At 34.5% G+C, this 19,556-nt stretch overlaps 1 protein-coding gene across 1 annotated transcript in view; it reads left to right on the top strand.

Moving 5' to 3' along the window:
- LOC142333705 (5-hydroxytryptamine receptor-like) overlaps positions 1–19,556 on the top strand; it is a 738,869-nt gene that overhangs the window by 694,515 nt on the left and 24,798 nt on the right. The window contains exon 7 of the mRNA XM_075381137.1: positions 17,477–17,763. Coding sequence (XP_075237252.1) covers positions 17,477–17,763 — 287 coding nt within the window. The remainder of the gene's footprint in view (positions 1–17,476; positions 17,764–19,556) is intronic.

Genomic DNA, 19,556 nt, shown 5'->3' with positions numbered 1-19,556 from the left:
CTGGTTTTATTGCCACCCTTATGGGAGGGTGTAGGAAAAAGTTCGAGCCAAACCTAAAAAAAATAAAATAAAATGTATTATTATTCAAATACATTTGAAATAAATAAATAAATAGATAAAATTTGACTTTAATAATAACTTTTATTACTTTAAATGATATGTCACTTTTCGTAAAATTAAATAAAATTAAAAAAAAGTGATAAAAATAATAAATAGTAAAAGAACTATTAAAGTAGTTTTTGTAATTTAATTAAAATAATTCAAAAAGATTAATATATATATTCTGATTTATGTACAAAGAGATTGATGATGATAATAATAATTTGACCTTATGACCTTGAGTTTAGTCATGAATATAGATTCACTAGTCAAAAGTTGTAATTTCAAATATCATAATACTAGTTTAATTACGTGACATACTGATAGAATAAATGAGATGACAAATGATTTTCAAACAAACGTTGTATTTAGAAATACAATTAAATGTCAGAATACTTCTATTTAAGCTAATAAAAATAAATTCAATTATAAAAATTTTAATTCAAACTTTAATTTATTTTTCCTAATTATAATTCAAATAAAAAAAAAAGAAATATACAGAGTAATTTACGAAGAATGTAAAAAAAACTTTCACGACATCTACTAGCGAAAAAAAAAAGTAAAATTCATATAAGCACAAGTACGGAATCACTTCGTTACCAAATACCAGTGAGTGAAAGATTTCACCCTCATTTCTGCACCTTTATTAAAATTAAACCAGGACTAATTATGGTGAACAAAATAAATTAAAAAGTTTTATATGAATATAAACAAGAACAAAACAAAAGTAATGAAATGTAGTAGAAATAACAAAGATGGACCACTGAATGTGAAAATAGGAGGAGAAAAGATTATGAAGGTAGAAGAATTTTGTTATTTGGAAAGTAGAATTACTAAAGATGGACGAAGCAGGTGCTATATAAAATGCCGAATAGCACAAGCGAAACGAGCCTTCAGTAAGAAATATAATTTTTTTACATCAAAAATTAATTTAAATGTCAGGAAAAGATTTTTGAAAGTGTATGTTTGGAGTGTCGCTTTATATGGAAGTGAAACTTGGACGATCGGAGTATCTGAGAAGAAAATTGCTTCCCTTGTCCCTATACTTTTCCTGAAACCAAATTGGTCTTCTCCTAACACTTCCTCCACTCTCCTCTCAATTCTTCTGTATAGAATTCTAGTTAAGATTTTTGATGCATGACTAGTTAAACTAATTGTTCTGTATTCTTCGCATTTATCTGCCCCTGCTTTCTTTGGTATCATGACTATAACACTTTTTTTGAAGTCTGACGGAAATTCCCCTTTTTCATAAATATTACACACCAGTTTGTATAATCTATCAATCGCTTCCTCATCTGCACTGCGCAGTAATTCTACAGGTATTCCGTCTATTCCAGGAGCCTTTCTGCCATCTAAATCTTTTAATGCTCTCTTAAATTCAGATCTCAGTATTGTTTCTCCCATTTCATCCTCCTCAACTTCCTCTTCTTCCTCTATAACACCATTTTCTATCTTTCAATCTTTGTTTAACAAATTATTAGATTTTAATTTATGTACCCGAAAGTTTCCTTAACTTTCCTGTATGCTCCGTCTATTTTACCAATGTTCATTTCTCTTTCCACTTCTGAACACTTTTCTTTAATCCACTCTTCTTTCGCCAGTTTGCACTTCCTGTTTATAGCATTTCTTAATTGCCGAATATTCCTTTTACTTTTTTCATCACTAGCATTCTTATATTTTCTACGTTCATCCATCAGCTGCAATATATCCTCTGAAACCCAAGGTTTTCTACCAGTTCTCTTTGTTCCGCCTAAGTTTGCTTCTGCTGATTTAAGAATTTCCTTTTTAACATTCTCCCATTCTTCTTCTACATTTTCTACCTTATCTTTTTTACTCAGACCTCTTGCGATGTCCTCCTCAAAAAACGTCTTTACCTCCTCTTCCTAAAGCTTCTCTAAATTCCACCGATTCATCTGACACCTTTTCTTCAGGTTTTTAAACCCCAATCTACATTTCATTATCACCAAATTATGGTCGCTATCAATGTCTGCTCCAGGGTAAGTTTTGCAGTCAACGAGTTGATTTCTAAATCTTTGCTTAACCATGATATAATCTATCTGATACCTTGCAGTATCGCCTGGCTTTTTCCAAGTGTATATTATTCTATTATGATTTTTAAATCGGGTGTTGGCAATTACTAAATTATACTTCGTGCAAAACTCTATAAGTCGGTCCCCTCTTTCATTCCTTTTGCCCAGCCCGTATTCACCCACTAAATTTCCTTCCTTACCTTTTCCAATGCTTGCATTCCAATCTCCAACTATTATTAACTGCTTCATCAATCTCTTCGTATACACACTCTACCTCATCATCATGGGCGCTTGTAGGCATATAGACGTTAACAATCGTTGTCGGTTTAGGTTTTGATTTTATCCTTATCACAATGATTCTATCGCTATGCGTCTTGAAATACTCCACTCTCCTCCCTATCTTCTTGTTCATCACGAAACCTACTCCTGCCTGCCCATTATTTGACGCTGAGTTAATTACTCTAAAATTACCCGACCAAAAGTCGCCTTCCTCTTCCCACCGAACCTCACTAATTCCTACTATATCCACCTTCATCCTACCCAGTTCCCTTTTTAAATTTTCTAGCCTACCAACCTTTTTCAAACTTCTAACATTCCACGCTCCGACTCGTAGAATGTTATTTTTTAGTTTTCAGGTGACCCCTTCCTTAGTAGTCCCCACCCGGAGATCCGAACGGGGGACTATTTTACCTCCGGAATATTTTACCAAGGAAGGCGCCTCCATTATTGTTGTGTGAAAATGCAGAGAGCCACATTTTCTTGGAAAAAAACAGCTGTAGTTTTCCATTGTTTTCAGCTGCGCAGTACTCAGAGGACTGAGTGATGTTGATATGGCCGTTTAAGTCATTGTGACTCACGCCCCTAACAACTACTGAAAGAGCTGCTGCCCTCTTTCAGAAATCATTCCTTAGTCTGGCTCTCAACAGATACCTCTCCGATACGGTTGCACCTTCGGTCCAGCTACTCTGTATCCCTGAGCACTCAAGCCCCCTCACCAACGGCAAGGTCTCATGATTCATACAGAGGGGTTTTTAACTTATTACTTAGAAATTAAGAAAATAGTACATTTCAATGCACCTCCATTTTACCCCTTTGAACTCTGAATTCCAATAAATACCCTCTCTTGGTGAGCACTAAAACCATAAGTAGAACGAGTATACAAATTTATCTTCAGTAGTTTTAGCTTGGCATTGAAATTGAGTCAGGACATCTTGTTTTGTAGGTACAGAAAATAAAAAAAAATACAATTTTTTGTTTATTTTTTTTGTGTAGAGAAGTTTTACTATTTTTCTAAATCTACGTTATTTTTTTTTAAATTAGTCTTATTAAAATGTTTCTAAATTATTTCCTTAATAACCACAGTATAAACAAATCTGAACCAGGAGCGTGCAAACACAGAGAAAATAATTTAAAGTAGAAAATTTAAATCCTGCAAGAGCTAATTAAGGATGAAGTTCCATTAGTTTAATTGATATATGCATGGAAAATCTGTTGTTCACCAAAACGTAAATATGCTGATATATATATATATATATATGTTTAACTAATGCTTAAGTACCTAAGCAATTAACTTCACGCTTCTTTAATTAAACATTTCGGGTTAAATTTACGCAATCTACATTACATTAGAATAACTAATTGTAATTTAAAACAATTTAATTTGAAACTATAATTTATGGAATAGCTTTAATTAGCGATTACACATACCCACACACATAAAAACTACCTAGGCCTATATACAAACAAATAGAAAGAAAATATTTGTATTATATATTCCTGTTTATATCACCTATTTAAATACAATTACACACGCGGAAAACGATTTCGCTTACAATTCTATTCTTCCAAACAAACATAATTCCCGCTTACATATACAGAATAATTCAGGAGAATAGGGCAATACTTTGACAACTCATTCAAGAGGTTAAAAAAAAAAAAAATTTCATATAAACATAGGTCCGAAAACGCTTCGTTAGCGAGTTATACAGGATGAAAGATTTCGCCGAAGTTTCAGTTCCTCCGGGTAAATTAAGGCTTTCTGAAATTCTGGGAAGGTCAATTACGGGGTAAATTCAATTGTTTCTTATGGTTTTTTAGCTGGGAAAACGAAAAAATAGAACTGTATCTCTCTTAGCTTCTAAAATATCCCGTGTAAAACGCCAAAAATAGGGTCAAAAACACATTTTGTTTTACGTTTGACGTTCAATAACGTTGTTAAATTGGCAATAAATCATACATTTTTTAAACAGAAATTGTAGAGAATTTAATTATAAGAAGATTGATGTAAATAATGCCAACAGAAAAAAATAACATTTTAAACATTTTAAGACCGATTACTCTCCTCACCAAATAAATCGATCAGACTTTTGTCTGCTGAAATTAATTTGTCTAAAATCGACTGTTCATCGGGCGAACAAACGATTACAATTACGATCTTATCGCGTTGAAACGATTCATCGACTTCTTGAGCCCGACAACGAAAAACGGCTACAATATTGTCAAAGGTTCCGTCGATTTCTGCGTGAGGGAATTAATGTTATGGATCCGTTATTTTTCACAGATGAAGCGCGGTTTCATTTGGATGGCTACGTAAATAGCCAAAACAGTTGAATTTGGAGCGCTGAAAATCCCCACGTTTATTACGAAAAACAATTAAACCCGCAGAAGTCGGGCGTGAGGTGCGCGATATCGCGGAAGAAAATAATCGGTCCTATTTTTTCCGATTACACCATTAATGCAGAACGATATCAGGATATTTTATTTCAGTTCATTGGAAGAGGAAGACAGACACTACCGGCTACAACATGACGGTGCGACATCGCACTACGCAGGTTCAACTTATGATTTCGTCGAGGAATTCTTTGGTAATCGTGTTATCGGTCGAGGCTTGTGGCCACCAAGATCTCCAGATTTGACTGCGGCGGATTTTTTTGTACGGGATTACCTCAAAGAAAAAACTTACAGCAACAAACCACGAACACTTGAACGAGTAAAAGTCAATATTGAACAAGCTGTATTAAATATCCAGCCAAAAACTTTGAAAAAAGTTACAAGAAACGCTGTAAAAAGAATTGAAGCTTGTATTCAAGAAGATGGCGGCCACTTCCAACATTTACTCTAAATGTAAGGTAATGGATGGTAATAACAAAAATTACATTTACATTTACACATGCCTTTTTATTATTTCAATACCTACCAATGTAAGGTTGAGTTGCGTTTTATATGGGACACCCTGTAGTGTATGTACTGATTTATATACTATAAATCAAACAATAATAATAATATATAATATAATAACATAATCAAATAATAATAAATAATTATTATATAGTATATTTATATACTATATAAAAATATAGTATATTTATTGATTTATTCAATAAATATCAGATTTTTTAACGTTCATAAAATTTTATTTAGTTAATAGCTTCTGATATTTTTTCATATTTTTTGGTTTTTTTTGGTATTGAATTATTATTCATCGTAAAATATGTTTTACAATCAGAAGTTAAAAATTATTAATAAATCAATATATTTAAATTAAAAAAAAACATCGATAATTAAGTCGGATTCGAACCCCGATGTGCCTTCCCCTTATAAGATCCAAATAATTCATCAACTAACATTTTATTCGGCTATAACTCTGGAAACAATGAAAATAAGTACCACTTATGATATGTCGTTGAAAATCTCTTAATGATGACTTATTACTGCAATTAAGAAATAATAACTAACAATTCTCAACTACAAATTAATAGATTGGCGGAGACACGATTTTTCCGCCTTCCTCTAACACCGAAGGTTTCACATAAAAACTCTTCCTATATTTAATTTCATAAAATAACACTCACTAACAATAAACAAAATAATTATTTTTCCAAAATAATCCAAATTTTTTGGATTTTAGACTTTTTTTTTAAATCTTTGGTCCAGTCAATTGCAATCAAAAAGGGGAGATCTAACAACTAGATGTTAACAACAATCCTAAATCCAAAATTTCAATATTCTACGGCTAATCGTTTTTGAGTTACGCGAGATACATACGTACGTATAGACGTCACGCTGAAACTGGTCAAAATGGATTCAGGGATGATCAAAATGAAATATTTCCGTTGAAATCTGAAAACCGGCATTTTTTCGCCATCACACTACTTTACTTTGTAAAACAAAAAAAAAGTAAAAATGAAAAATACATAAAATTTAAGATTTAATACGAAAGGTCAACCAGAAACAGCTAAATAAAAGCGATTAGTAATTTTTTGTTTTAATTGGAACAAATAGGGTTGTTTGATGATTAATAAATTAATAATAAATATAGAGTGAAATTAATTAAGCAATAATACGAAATTTGAAATATACAAAGCAGAAAATTAAGTATTAAACTAATTAATGGTATTTTTTCAATCAAATTAAAATTAAAATTAAATAATGTAGACTTAAAAGAAAAAATATATTTTCTTTTACTAAATAAATATTAATAAAAAAACATGATTGAATACAATTCAAGAATGAATAACAGCATAAAATATTAATAAAGAGAAATAATAATAATAAAACAGAAATTTAAGGGTCTCGTTATTTATTCAATAAAATTAAACTGAATTAATAAAGTAAGAATAAATTTAGAAATTAAATACCACTATGAGAGATACCTTCTTTTATTTCTTTACGTAAACTCTGTTAACTTACTACTGCATAATGAAATGATTTATGGATTATACTCTGGGTGTCTCAAAAAGAAATGGAATGAATAACAGGATACGTTCTAAAAGTAAAAATAAAGAAAAACGTTCATATAAACACGGGTAAGAAAACATTTTGTTTTGCAGTTATAGCTTGAAAAAAAAAATGCACGCAGATTTTTGCTCAAAGTATAAAACTAATCCATGAACTTCTTGGATTGGGAAATTAATTAAAGCAATAAAATAGCAAAAGTAAAAAATTAAATATTTTGGAAATATGGAAATAGAGGGCTGGAAGAACATCCTGACCCTGAAGGGAAGACGTGGCCGCCGTCTTTATTGAATATTTATTAATCTTCTCGTTGCTTCTGATATTTCGCTCTGTCTCACTATCAACCGCCAAAATCCTGACACCTTTCGGATTTTCCTTCAAACAGAGAATGCGCAAGCGTTCTTCCTCACCTCTAAATTCTTTATTACCTGGCCTTTAAAGGCCGAGGTAAAACCACCTTAAGGTTTATGAATTAATAGTATTTTAAACCACCGGGTTGGTCTATAGGTGAACGCGTCTTCCCAAATCAGCTGATTTGGAAGTCCTAGTAAAGGCCGTTACTTTTATACGGATTTGAATACTAGATCGTGGACACCGGTGTTCTTTGGTGATTAAGTTTCAAATAACCACACATCACAAGAATGGTCGAACTAAGACTGTACAAGATTACACTTCATTTACATTCAAACATATCATTCTCTGAAGTAATACCTCAACGGTAATTCTCGGAGGCTAAACAGAAAAAAAAAAATTAGGAATTTTAGGCCTTTCTTTCTTTTTCCTGTTTAGCCTCCGGTAACTACCGTTTAGATAATACTTCAGAGGATGATATGTAAAAGTGTAAATGAAGTGTAAGTTTTGTACATTCTCAGTTCGAATATTCCTGAAATGTGTGGTTAATTGAAACCCAACCACCAAATAACACCGGTATCCACGATCTAGTATTCAAATCCGTGTAAAAATAATCGGCTTTACTAGGACTTGAACGCTGGAACTCTCGACTTCCAAATCAGCTGATTTGGGAAGACGCGTTCACCTATAGACCAACCCGGTGGGTTTAGTGACATGTAATCCAGATACCCTTTCGTCTGCGATATACAGTGTGTTATCTCTGAAATGATTCACCATTAGACCAACCCGGTGGGTAGTATTTTAGGCCTAGGCTTTACAACATCAACTTTTCTTAACAGGTGGCGATGAAGCAGACATTCGTTCACTCATCCAAGTTCTGAAACCCTCGATATATCCCTGAAATCGGTCGTTTCTCTTAACTGTCAATAAATGTAAACATCGAAGCTTACGCGCGTACGCGACTGTATGAAAGTATCCATTCTTTGTTTAGCATTTTTAAGATTGCCGACAAATTTTTCGATCTCTACACATAGTCCATTGAACATGCCCAGTAGTTCGCTAACAACCTCGTTAGAGAAAGTATGTAATAGCAAAGGAAGAACTACTTAAATAAATTAGCCAAATGCTACATATGGAAACGAAGTACGGACGAAAAGAAAAAAGGAGAGGGACAGGATTAAAAGGCTTTTCAGATATCGATATGGAAGAATATGGAGAAAGTAAGATAAACTGATAAAATGAACTAACGAAGAGGATTAAAGAACGATCATTTTATACGGTACGAAAAAAAAGGGAAACTGTTTAGGAAATATGATTACAGAAAGTGGAATCTTGGTAATTATAAATCGATGAAGAACAATGTTTGGAAAACGGCGTTGGTGTAAAGGACCTGCCGAAAGGCAGAACACTAAATGATGATGATGATAATGATATGGTTTTGTGGCCTGAAAACTAAACAACCCCAGTACTGGAGCTGAAATTTAATAATTTTAGGTTGACCCACCGGGTTAGTCTAGCGGTGAACGCGTCTTCGCAAATTCGAAGTCGAGAGTTCTAAAATTCAAATCCAAGTAAAGGCAGTTACTTTTATATAGATTTTAATACTAGATCATGGATACCGATGTTCTTTGGTGGTTGGGTTTCAATTAACCACACATCTTAGAAATGGTCGACCTGAGACAGTACAAGACTATACTTCATTTATACGCATACATATCATGCTCATTCATCCTCTTAAGTACTAATACCTGACGGTGATTCCCAGAGGCTAAACAAGGGAAAAAAGTAATTTTAGGTAGATTTCATAAGAAAGCTACCAATTGTAATGGATACCATAATTCGACTTCCGGAAAATTTCGACATATCTTCGCGTTTCATATTCCCCAGACCCCAAAACCACCGTCAGTTCAAAATTTATATTTACATAAATATATATATGTTTCACTTTCTTGTGGAAACGATACCTTTTTTTCCTGTTTAACCTCCGATAATTACCTTTCAAATAATACTTCAGAGCATGAATGAGGATTACATGTATGAGTGTAAATGAAGTGTAGTCTTGTACAGTCTTTTCGACCATTCCGGAGATGTGTGGTTAATTGAAACTCGATCACCAAAGAACACCGGTATCCACGATCTAGTATTCTAATCCGTGTAAAAATAACTGACTTTACTATGACATGAACGGTGGAACTCTCGACTTCCAAATCAGCTGATTTGGTAAGACCCGTTCACCACTAGACCCAACTCGGTGGGTAAACAAGTTAACCACTATATTAGCCCAACTGACCAAGAAATAAAGTAGAATGTAATATTCTACGGGTCAAAGTGGAAACGATAACTGCCATAATTTTGCGCCAATCACTGATACAGTGATTGGCGTATTTTATGAATCAAATTGATACATAAAATATAACGACCCAAAAACTCCGTCGATCATTAACGGGAAAAATCGGACTACGGAGGTGGAAACGGGGAAAGGGATTTTTCGAAAAAACAAACTATCGCTATAACTTTCTTATTACATAAAATATCGAATTCGTTTAAATTTTTTACTATTCTTTGGATAAGGACCTAAAAACTTATCTAAGTTATTTGATATCCAACCACTGGTCCAGGGGATGGAAAAATGGGGTTTCCAAGACAAAAAATCATACCTCCCTTAATAGGCACAGTATCGCATCAGTTTAAAGTGGTCGTTAGTCCTCTAAAAATTACCTAAAACTTTTGTCTGACAATTTTTGATACGACAACCCGTTACGTCAAGGGATGACTTAAATGTTGCTGAATTCGTTAAAATTTTTTACTATTCTTTGGATAAGGACCTAAAAACTTATCTAAGTTATTTGATATCCAACCACTGGTCCAGGGGATGGAAAAATGGGGTTTCCAAGACAAAAAATCATACCTCCCTTAATAGGCACAGTATCGCATCAGTTTAAAGTGGTCGTTAGTCCTCTAAAAATTACCTAAAACTTTTGTCTGACAATTTTTGATACGACAACCCGTTACGTCAAGGGATGACTTAAATGTTGCTGAATTCGTTAAAATTTTTTACTATTCTTTGGATAAGGACCTAAAAACTTATCTAAGTTATTTGATATCCAACCACTGGTCCAGGGGATGGAAAAATGGGGTTTCCAAGACAAAAAATCATACCTCCCTTAATAGGCACAGTATCGCATCAGTTTAAAGTGGTCGTTAGTCCTCTAAAAATTACCTAAAACTTTTGTCTGACAATTTTTGATACGACAACCCGTTACGTCAAGGGATGACTTAAATGTTGCTGAATTCGTTAAAATTGTTTACTATTCTTTGGATAAGGACCTAAAAACTTATCTAAGTTAATTGATATCCAACCACTGGTCCAGGGGATGGAAAAATGGGGTTTCCAAGACAAAAAATCATACCTCCCTTAATAGGCACAGTATCGAATCAGTTTAAAGTGGTCGTTAGTCCTCTAAAAATTACCTAAAACTTTTGTCTGACAATTTTTGATACGACAACCCGTTACGTCAAGGGATGACTTAAATGTTGCTGAAATTGTAAGAAGATGGGGCTTGTCGTATGCTAAATTTTTTTTTCGCATGCAACCATTGTATTGAGTAAATTTGAAGTTTTTTCTTAACTTTAACGTGGAAATGTTTTTTATCCGCTACTTAGTACCGGTGAAATCTACCTCCGCCTTCCGGCATTACGAAAGGGATATTTTTTTTTTGAAGATTACTGCTCTCTAGCGACAACCTCCTCACTCCTAACCACTTCCAAACGTATATTAACAAATTAATAAATAAAACCCATATATAATATTATTTCATCATCCCTCTACGTCTATCCGATTATCAAAGTACCCTTAGATTCACCCTAAATCGATCTGTTCTATTTTTACCTCTTAAAATCTACTACTATTTTCCAATTAAAATTTCATGGAACGTACATGATATTAAACAGGATAAATTACATTTCATATAACAATTTTAAAAAATAAAATTTAATTACAGCAAACCACTATAATAACTATTAAAGATAATAAAACTGTTATTAATTTCTAATTAAAAATATAAAATTGTAAATTTTGTATTAGTGTAATTAACATTGCGTTCTTTCATTTATATGCAAATATATTTTAATAGAGAAAGCAAGAGGGAAAAAAATTATTACTTGATAGAAATTTAAAATTTAAAAAAGAAAACACTAATAAAATTAGAGAACCATTTAAATACAGAGTTATCATAAAAGAATGGTGCGGTTTCAGTAATTCATAGGAAGATTGTAGGGAAATTTCTAGATGTAATATTGGTATCCCTGAAAGCTTCCAACCCAAAAGTTTCTTTATCAGCAGTTGTAACCACAACGTCAGTTTTTGTATTGTTGTTGCGGTGAGTTTAGCGAGTTACTATGTTCTCGGATAAAGACAAGGCAAAGTGATGGCTGAATTAAAATCCGTAATTTTAGTTCAACGTGCGTTTCGACGTGAATTCGGAAGAGACCACCACATAAAAATAACATAACACGTTGGTTCAAACGATTCGAAGAAATTGGATCGGTTATGAAACAGAAATCAACCGGGCAGACCAAGTGTACCGGACGAAACGGTTGAACTAATTAGACGATCGGCGATTAGAAGTCCTGGGAAATCCATCCCCCGTCGAAGCGTCGAATTAGGTATTCCAAAATCAACAGTTCACAAAGTTTTACATAAAAAACTGAAATTACACGCTTATAAAATCCAGATACTGCAGGAATTGAAACCCGATGATGGTGTAAAACGTTACAATTTCGCTGTTCAAATGTCGGCCAGAATAAGTGAAAACGAATCATTTTTAGACGATATAATTTTTACAGACGAAGCTATATTCCATGTGAATGGACGTGTTAACAGACACAAATCACGAATACGGGAGTCTGAAAACCCACACGCAATTATCGAGAAACAACGCGGTTTGCCTAAAGTTAATGTTCGGTGTGGTGCGATGAAAAATCGTGTAATAAGGGCATTTCTTCTTTGTTGAAAAAACAATTAATGGAGTCGTGTATCTTGACATGTCAACCGATTATTGCTTTCCTCAGCCGGATGAACTCGAAAACATTCATCGACTTCGTTTCCAACAAGATAGTGCTCCCCCGCACTTCAATGCATCGGTCACGGACGCTTTGAACGAAAAATTTGGAGATCTATGGGTAGGCCGGCAAGGACCCGTACTTTGGCATCCAAGGAGTCCAGACCTGACTCCTTGCGATTTTTTTTTTTGTGGGGGTACATCAAAAGCGTTATTTATATGCAAAAAATTCGCGACCTAAACCGCTTAAAAAAAACAGGATTAATGAAGCGATAACAACCATTAACGAAGAAATGTTAACTAATGTTTGGAGAGAAGTTGAGTATCGTTTGGACATTTGTCGAGCGACTAAGGGCGCACATATTGAAATTTATTAATTATGTAAACAAATGTTTGAGACGACAAATTTGAAAAATAAAAAACATAAACTGTAAGTAATTCTGTTTTAATTTAAACCATGTTCAAAACCGCACCATTCTTTTATGATAACTCTGTATATCAGCCGTAACAGTAGGAAAATATTTTCTTTAGAAGGTTATATTATGAGCCATTGACGAATTAATTCATCGCAGAAGTGAGACTATGAAAATGTAAATTTTGTAGCGTTTAAAAAAAAACTACGCCTCATATCGGGATTTGAACCCAGGACTTCGGATGAAAGGCCGTGACGCTATGACTCCCTAACGGAGATAAGCAAATTTAATCGATGTAATTAAATTTAAAACAATAAAACATACTCTGTTTATAAAAAAAAAAGAAAGATAAATAAATTAATGTACTGCGCACTGCACTCCATATAATAAAACAAGTTAAACGTTAACATGGTTATTACCTAACGGTGGGCGGTTCGTAGCTAAAATTAGCGGGGATGCTGCTCCAAAAAATTTTTCTCTGGGCCTTTTAAGGGCATAGTTAATTTTTTCTGTAAAATAAAAGAACCGAAAAAAATTAATCAAATAGAATAGCTGCAAGCAGGATAAAGATCTAATTCTACACTTTATATCACATTCAAGAACATAGTTTACGGTTTTTAAGCACATTCCGCTTAAAAACCGAATTCAATTTAACCGAATAAATAATAAAATGTCAATACATATTAATATTATTGGATATTAACTTAATAAAACGTCCGCTTCAAAACACTATTATAGTCCAACGATACTTAATTTAAATTTATATGTACACAAAAACAAATACGTGATTACTTTTTACTAATTACCTCGCCCTTCCACCGTGTTTTAGGACAAATCTGACGATCAAAGAGCCCTTTCTTTCCGCCGTCTCTGATTACTACTGAAAAAACAACTAAACCGCTTTTATATTCCTTCCACCGACTAAACTAGAAAAGGAAAAGAAGAGGGAACACGTTCCACATACGCGCGGAATAAAAAAATACTACCTTCTACCAGTCCAGGGTCGGAACTGCGAGAGCAACAGTGCTATCTCCCTTGCAGCCTAGCGTGCAGCTTCCTACGTTGGCACGCGCACAACAGCCAAACACCATGCCGCTAGAACTGTGAAGCGCACAGTTGCATACAATGATTTTTGTATCTTTTCATAAACTGGGGATGGCTACTGACTGACTGATTGCTTCAGGATATTATATATTTTATTACAAGTATAAAGAAAGAAATAAAGAAAAAAGCACTCGTTATATGACATGTTATCGATAATATGAAGTGGAAATAGGGGGTGCTGCAGTTCGACAGTGCCTATACGCGAGCCGCCACTACGTCCTAAAACAAAAGGTAAAAAAAAGAAAGTTGGCAAAGTGTGTACTGTATGACTTTTCCTTCATACAATACCTTTCACAGCTTTTTCATTATAAAATTTTTCCGGCTTCGCTGGAAGTTATTTTCTGTTCAAATAAAGAGTGATCAAAGACACGGGAAATTTTGAAAGTTGTGTTGGTAGCCGTGGACGATTGATACCACTTGATAAGTGGCGCTAGCCTCTCTAACCTAACCTGCCATTTAGTTGTCATGGATCCTTGGAGTGGTGCGCAACGTGCATTTGCTATCAAACAAAGCGTATTACAAAAACAATGACATTGTGGAGGGAGCGCGTAGAGAATTTCGCCGTCATTTTAATCTGGGACGGGACGACCGTGTTCCATCAGCACGTGCAGTTAAAATATGGATATCTAATTTTGAGGAAACCGGTTCGGCAATGAAAAAGAAACCTCCAGGCCCTGAGCGAACCGTCCGTACACCACAGAATGTTCAAGCTTTACAAGGTGCTGTCACACGAAGTCAACATCGGTCAATCCGTCGTCTCTCAGCATCTTTACAATCGCGTAGTTCAAGCGTTCGAAGAATATTAGCGAAGGACTTGCAATACCAACCGTACAAGTTGCTGATCGTCCAGCAACTGAAACCGACCGATGCAGTGGTGCGAGCGCAATTCTGTAATGTAATGCTTCAGAAGATAAACGATAACGAAGAGTTTGTTCACGAACTGCGGATGTCAGACGAAGCGCATTTCCACCTCAGTGGATTTGTTAACAAGCAAAATTTCAGATACTGGGCGCAAGAAAATCCTACGCAGCTACACCAGCGTCCGTTGCACAACCAGAAAGTGACCGTGTGGTGTGCTATGTCATCTTACGGTGTTATAGACCCTTATTTTTTGAGGATGACAACGGTTTGCGATTACAGTGACGTCGGCTCTTTACGTAGCCGTGCTTGAAACCTTTGTTGTGGAACAACAAAAGAGATTTCCACCGATTCTTAACACAGCCTGGTTTCAACAAGACGGAGCAACGTCACATACTGCACGAATATCGATGGCAGCTGTACGCCGATTGTTTGGACAACGTTTCATTTCACGAAACGGTGACGTTAGATGGCCTCCCAGATCTTCTGATGTCTCGGCTTGTGATTACTTTTTGTGGAGTCACCTTAAAAGCAAAGCGTTCTACAGTAGACCTACTACAACGGAAGAACTGAAGGCAAAGATCCGAGAAGCAATTGCGGAAATTCCAATTGAGATGTTACGTCAAACCGTGAATAATTTAACGAAGAGACTTCGTGAGTGTTTACGTAGAATAGGAGGTCACCTGGAAGATGTCATCTTTACAAAATAAACTAAAATGTATGTATCCTAAAATGGCAACATTTGTACAATTACATGAAATAAAACTCATTTTCTAAAAAAAAAATTTTCATTAACGTTATTTAATTTTTTTAATTTCCCGTTTCTTTGAATGCCTGCATTAAGGGTCAAACGGATCATCAGTTCATTAAAATTAGTTACCAAATTTTCAAAAAATCATTCGGTCATCCACGATTTAAAATCGTAGTTAACTTAAGGCGAAAATTTTCTCACAAAAAATGTTCATATCAATGATCCATGTAGGGTGGGGTTGGTTGCTTAGTGTTCCCCAGTTGAACAGATTGCAACGTACACATTAGGATAAGAAAAAAATTAAAAGACTGACTAACTTTTGACGGGCTGATAAACAGCGTTAATGCTCGAGCTTGCTTCGCGAGATTTTTCGTTCATGAGAGTAGTGGGTAGTTGAGCGATCAGAAATGGTCTGAGGGGAGAATTTCTTTTATCAGCAGGTTATTTTTTTGTGTACATCCCTCCCTCACTGCAATACTTAGGGCTGAAGAAGATAATACAATTTTTATTTTTTCCAAAATTTTAGTCTTTCAATTTTTATATTGATTTCGTTTTTATTTTTCAATTTGTTTCATTTTAAGTCACTACTGAAATTGTTTACTGATATGGCCAATTTTAAATAATGATACAATATCTGACATCAGATTTATTTATTTTTATATCTTTTAAAAAAGATGACAGAAGGGAGCAGGCAAACAATGATGATGTGTGTAAACTTCTTCCTTTATTTATTCCTTTTTCTTTGGAATAAAGGATAATAAATGGGTTAAATAAATGGGGTAACGGGATAATAAAGGAATAAAGAAACAGGAAAAAGGAACGATTAATAAAAAAAAAAGTACTTCTGGTTGGAATCTAACAGTCTAGTTTATCATTTAGCACAGAATAAAAAGTTTACTTTTTATAATAAGATATTGTTGGTTAACTGGCATTTCTCCCGCCACCACCCCATTCGGTCGCCCTAGAGCATAGACCAAATGTCAGTGCCAAGATACGGCTACTGTGCCTCTAAAACAGTTTAGCGGCCTCTAAAAGCTCCTAGTGAGCTACCTATCAGCGTGAGCGGATTAAGCAGGGTGCTATTCACCACCCTCTTATGTGTCCCAACCGCTCACTTGTCAACTAAATCTAGATCGGGGAGGGGCACCCCTTGTACTAATTACTAAAAAAGTCAAATAAATAAAATTAACATAAATTTATAAATAAAAGACAGCAATTTAAGTTGTCACGCCTCGGTCGCCGTTTGCCAGCTAGTGGCTGTCCACCATTTAAAGCGCTTGGAGCTTTTATCTGGCAGGTGCAGCCATTATTTCAGGAAAAACTTCCCACAGCGGCGCTATAGGAATCAGTAAAACCCAGATTAAAAATCTAGCGATGACGGTTGAACATCGCAACCTCATCGAGGAACTCCCACATCGTCCGATAATGCACACTGCCTCGCCGTTTATGAGCAGCCAGTTTTTCTCCCTGACCTCTAAGTTCCAGGGTTGCCTGGTCTCTGCCCCCCACCGCCCCAAGAGCAGGGCAGTCGAACACCCCATATGTTCGACTGGATCTCCCCGCAGACACACAACTCATCAGCCACTAGGCGAAACCGAAACAGATATTGCTTCAAATCCACATGGTTGGTGAGCACTTGGGCACCTGCCGCCCTTAGAAATGAATTCGAGGCATACAATCCCCCCAGATCCTGTATAAACCTATACAAGGATCTTCCCTTATTCGTGATGCGCCATTCAAGCCGCCATGCCTCCATTGCGAGGCTACACAGCCTCTTCCACAGGCGGGAAATGGGCAACTGAACGAAATTTAGACCCATACTCTCGAAGACACCTCTTTACACCAAGTACATTTGACGGCTCAAAAGCCCGTAATCCTTCTGAGCAATCCTTCTAAGTTTGTGCATCACAGAGACAGCGTCCGCCACAACTTGCTTAACGTGGTTACTAAAAAGCAACTTATCATCAAACAAAACATCTAGGTACTTATGAACCCATACTCGGCTGATTACACAGCCTTGATAATAAGATATAGTATCTTTAGAAATATAAATAAATAATGACAATTCACTTACAGGTCTGTGTGCAGCCGGTGCAGCTGGAGGTAGTGGAGGTATAGCAGCGGCAGTTGTCGGCGTAATCGGTAGACCGTTACCTACAATATCAGAAGCAACCACTACAACAACAACAACAGCATTTACAAATGTCAGTTCAACAAATACAAGTCCAGAAAAAGCATCTTTTGGCAACGGCTTGGAACCGGATCCACCTACATGTGATTTATCTTCACAAATTCAAGTTACACATTACCATCCACCAAAAAGAAAAAATAAAGAAGCTGCCGATACAAAACGCGAGAGGAAGGTAACCTTCAAAGTAAAGTATTTAAACTTTTTTATTTTTTAAATTAGATATAGAAAATACTAACGTAGATTTATTGTAGTTTCCCCTAATAATCTATAATGCAAAGTAATATATATAACATAAGGACTATTCCATAATTTATTTTGATTACGTGATAAAAGATTAGAAATACAAAAGAAAAAAGATTTTATTACACATTTTAATTTACCTACACAACTCTTTTTCTCTGTTTAGCCTCTGGAACCATCATAAGGTATTATTTCAGAGGTTGATATATATGAATGTAAACAAAGTATAGTCTTGTACAGTCTCTAATCGACCATTCCTAAGAAGTGTGGTTAATTGAAATCCAACCACCGGTAACCGCAAACTAGTATTCAAACTTGTATAAAAGTAACAAGGATTTCCTTTACTAGGATTTGAACCTTAGAACTCTCAACTTCGAAATCAGTTACACAACTACAATAACTTAATATACAGGTTGATTCAGGAGGATAGGGCAATACTTTGTCAACTCATTCTAGAGGCAAAAATTAGAAAAAAGTTCATATAAACATAGGTCCGAAAACGCTTCTTTAGCGAGTTATATAGGGTGAAAGATTTCGCCTGAGTTTCAGTTCCTCCGGGTAAATTAAGGCTTTCTGAAATTCTGGGAAGGTCAATTAAAGGGCAAATTCAATTGTTTCCTATGGTTTTTCAGCTGGGAAATCGAAAAAAATAGGTCCCAGAACTGTATCTCTCTTTTAAATCTCTACCCATGTAAAACACCAAAATTAAGGTCAAAAAACACATTTTTTTTTACGTTTGACGTGCAATAACGTTGTTAAATTGGCAATAAATCATACATTTTTTAAACATAATTATAGAGAATTTAATTATAAGAAGATTGATGTAAATATATGAACTTTTTTCTTATTTTTAGCCTCTAGAATTAGTTGTCAAAGTATTGCCATATCCTCCTGAATCACCCTATATAGTAACTTAACATATATCTATTCAAATACTTAATAATATCTTAATATCTACCAAAATGCTTAACAATCAAACACACATCATGATGAAGCAATAATAATTGTTCATTGCTAAATCTGGACTGTTGACTGTGATTAAAAAAACAAACTTTAACATTGAATTGTTCGAGTAAACCTTCTATATAATATGTAAAATGGAAACACATGCAAAAAAACACACATATTTCTAAATCATCAAACAAAACATCTGTTTTAAATCAATCTACAAAGATTTTTAGTACTTCATAATTAATGCCTGACATTACAGTTTCACTTTCTAAGAAATCTGTCATTAAAATTCCTTTGTAAGTTCCTAAATGTATTTGTTTGTATAACAAGATTATATAACATGGCTGTTATATTATTTAGTAATCAATTTATTTTAAACAATCGAGCGGAAATATATTTTGGAATAGTTCTATTATAATATATAAATATTTTGATGTGTGATGTAACTAGTGGCAGCTCGCAGCTAAAATTAGTGGGAGTGCTGCCCCAGAAATTTTTTACTGGACCTTCTCAAGGTCATGGTTAAAAAAATAAAAGAATAAAAAAAAAATTTAATCAAATAGAATAGCCAGAAGCAGGAAACTAATCTAATTCTACACTTCATCACATTAAAGAATACGATACATGGTTTTTACGCATATTGCGCTTAAAAATTGTATTCAGTTTAACCGAATAAATAATAAAATGTCAAAACAGATAATATTTTTTAGTATTATCAGATAATACCTTAATAAAATATTTGCTCAAAAACATTATAGTCCATCGGTGCTTAAT

The sequence above is a fragment of the Lycorma delicatula genome, chromosome 13, assembly GCF_047948215.1.
Source record: "Lycorma delicatula isolate Av1 chromosome 13, ASM4794821v1, whole genome shotgun sequence".
Classification (NCBI taxonomy): domain Eukaryota; kingdom Metazoa; phylum Arthropoda; class Insecta; order Hemiptera; family Fulgoridae; genus Lycorma; species Lycorma delicatula.
The sequence above is the reverse complement of the archived record's forward strand: the minus strand, read 5'-3'. Positions and strand labels throughout refer to the sequence as shown.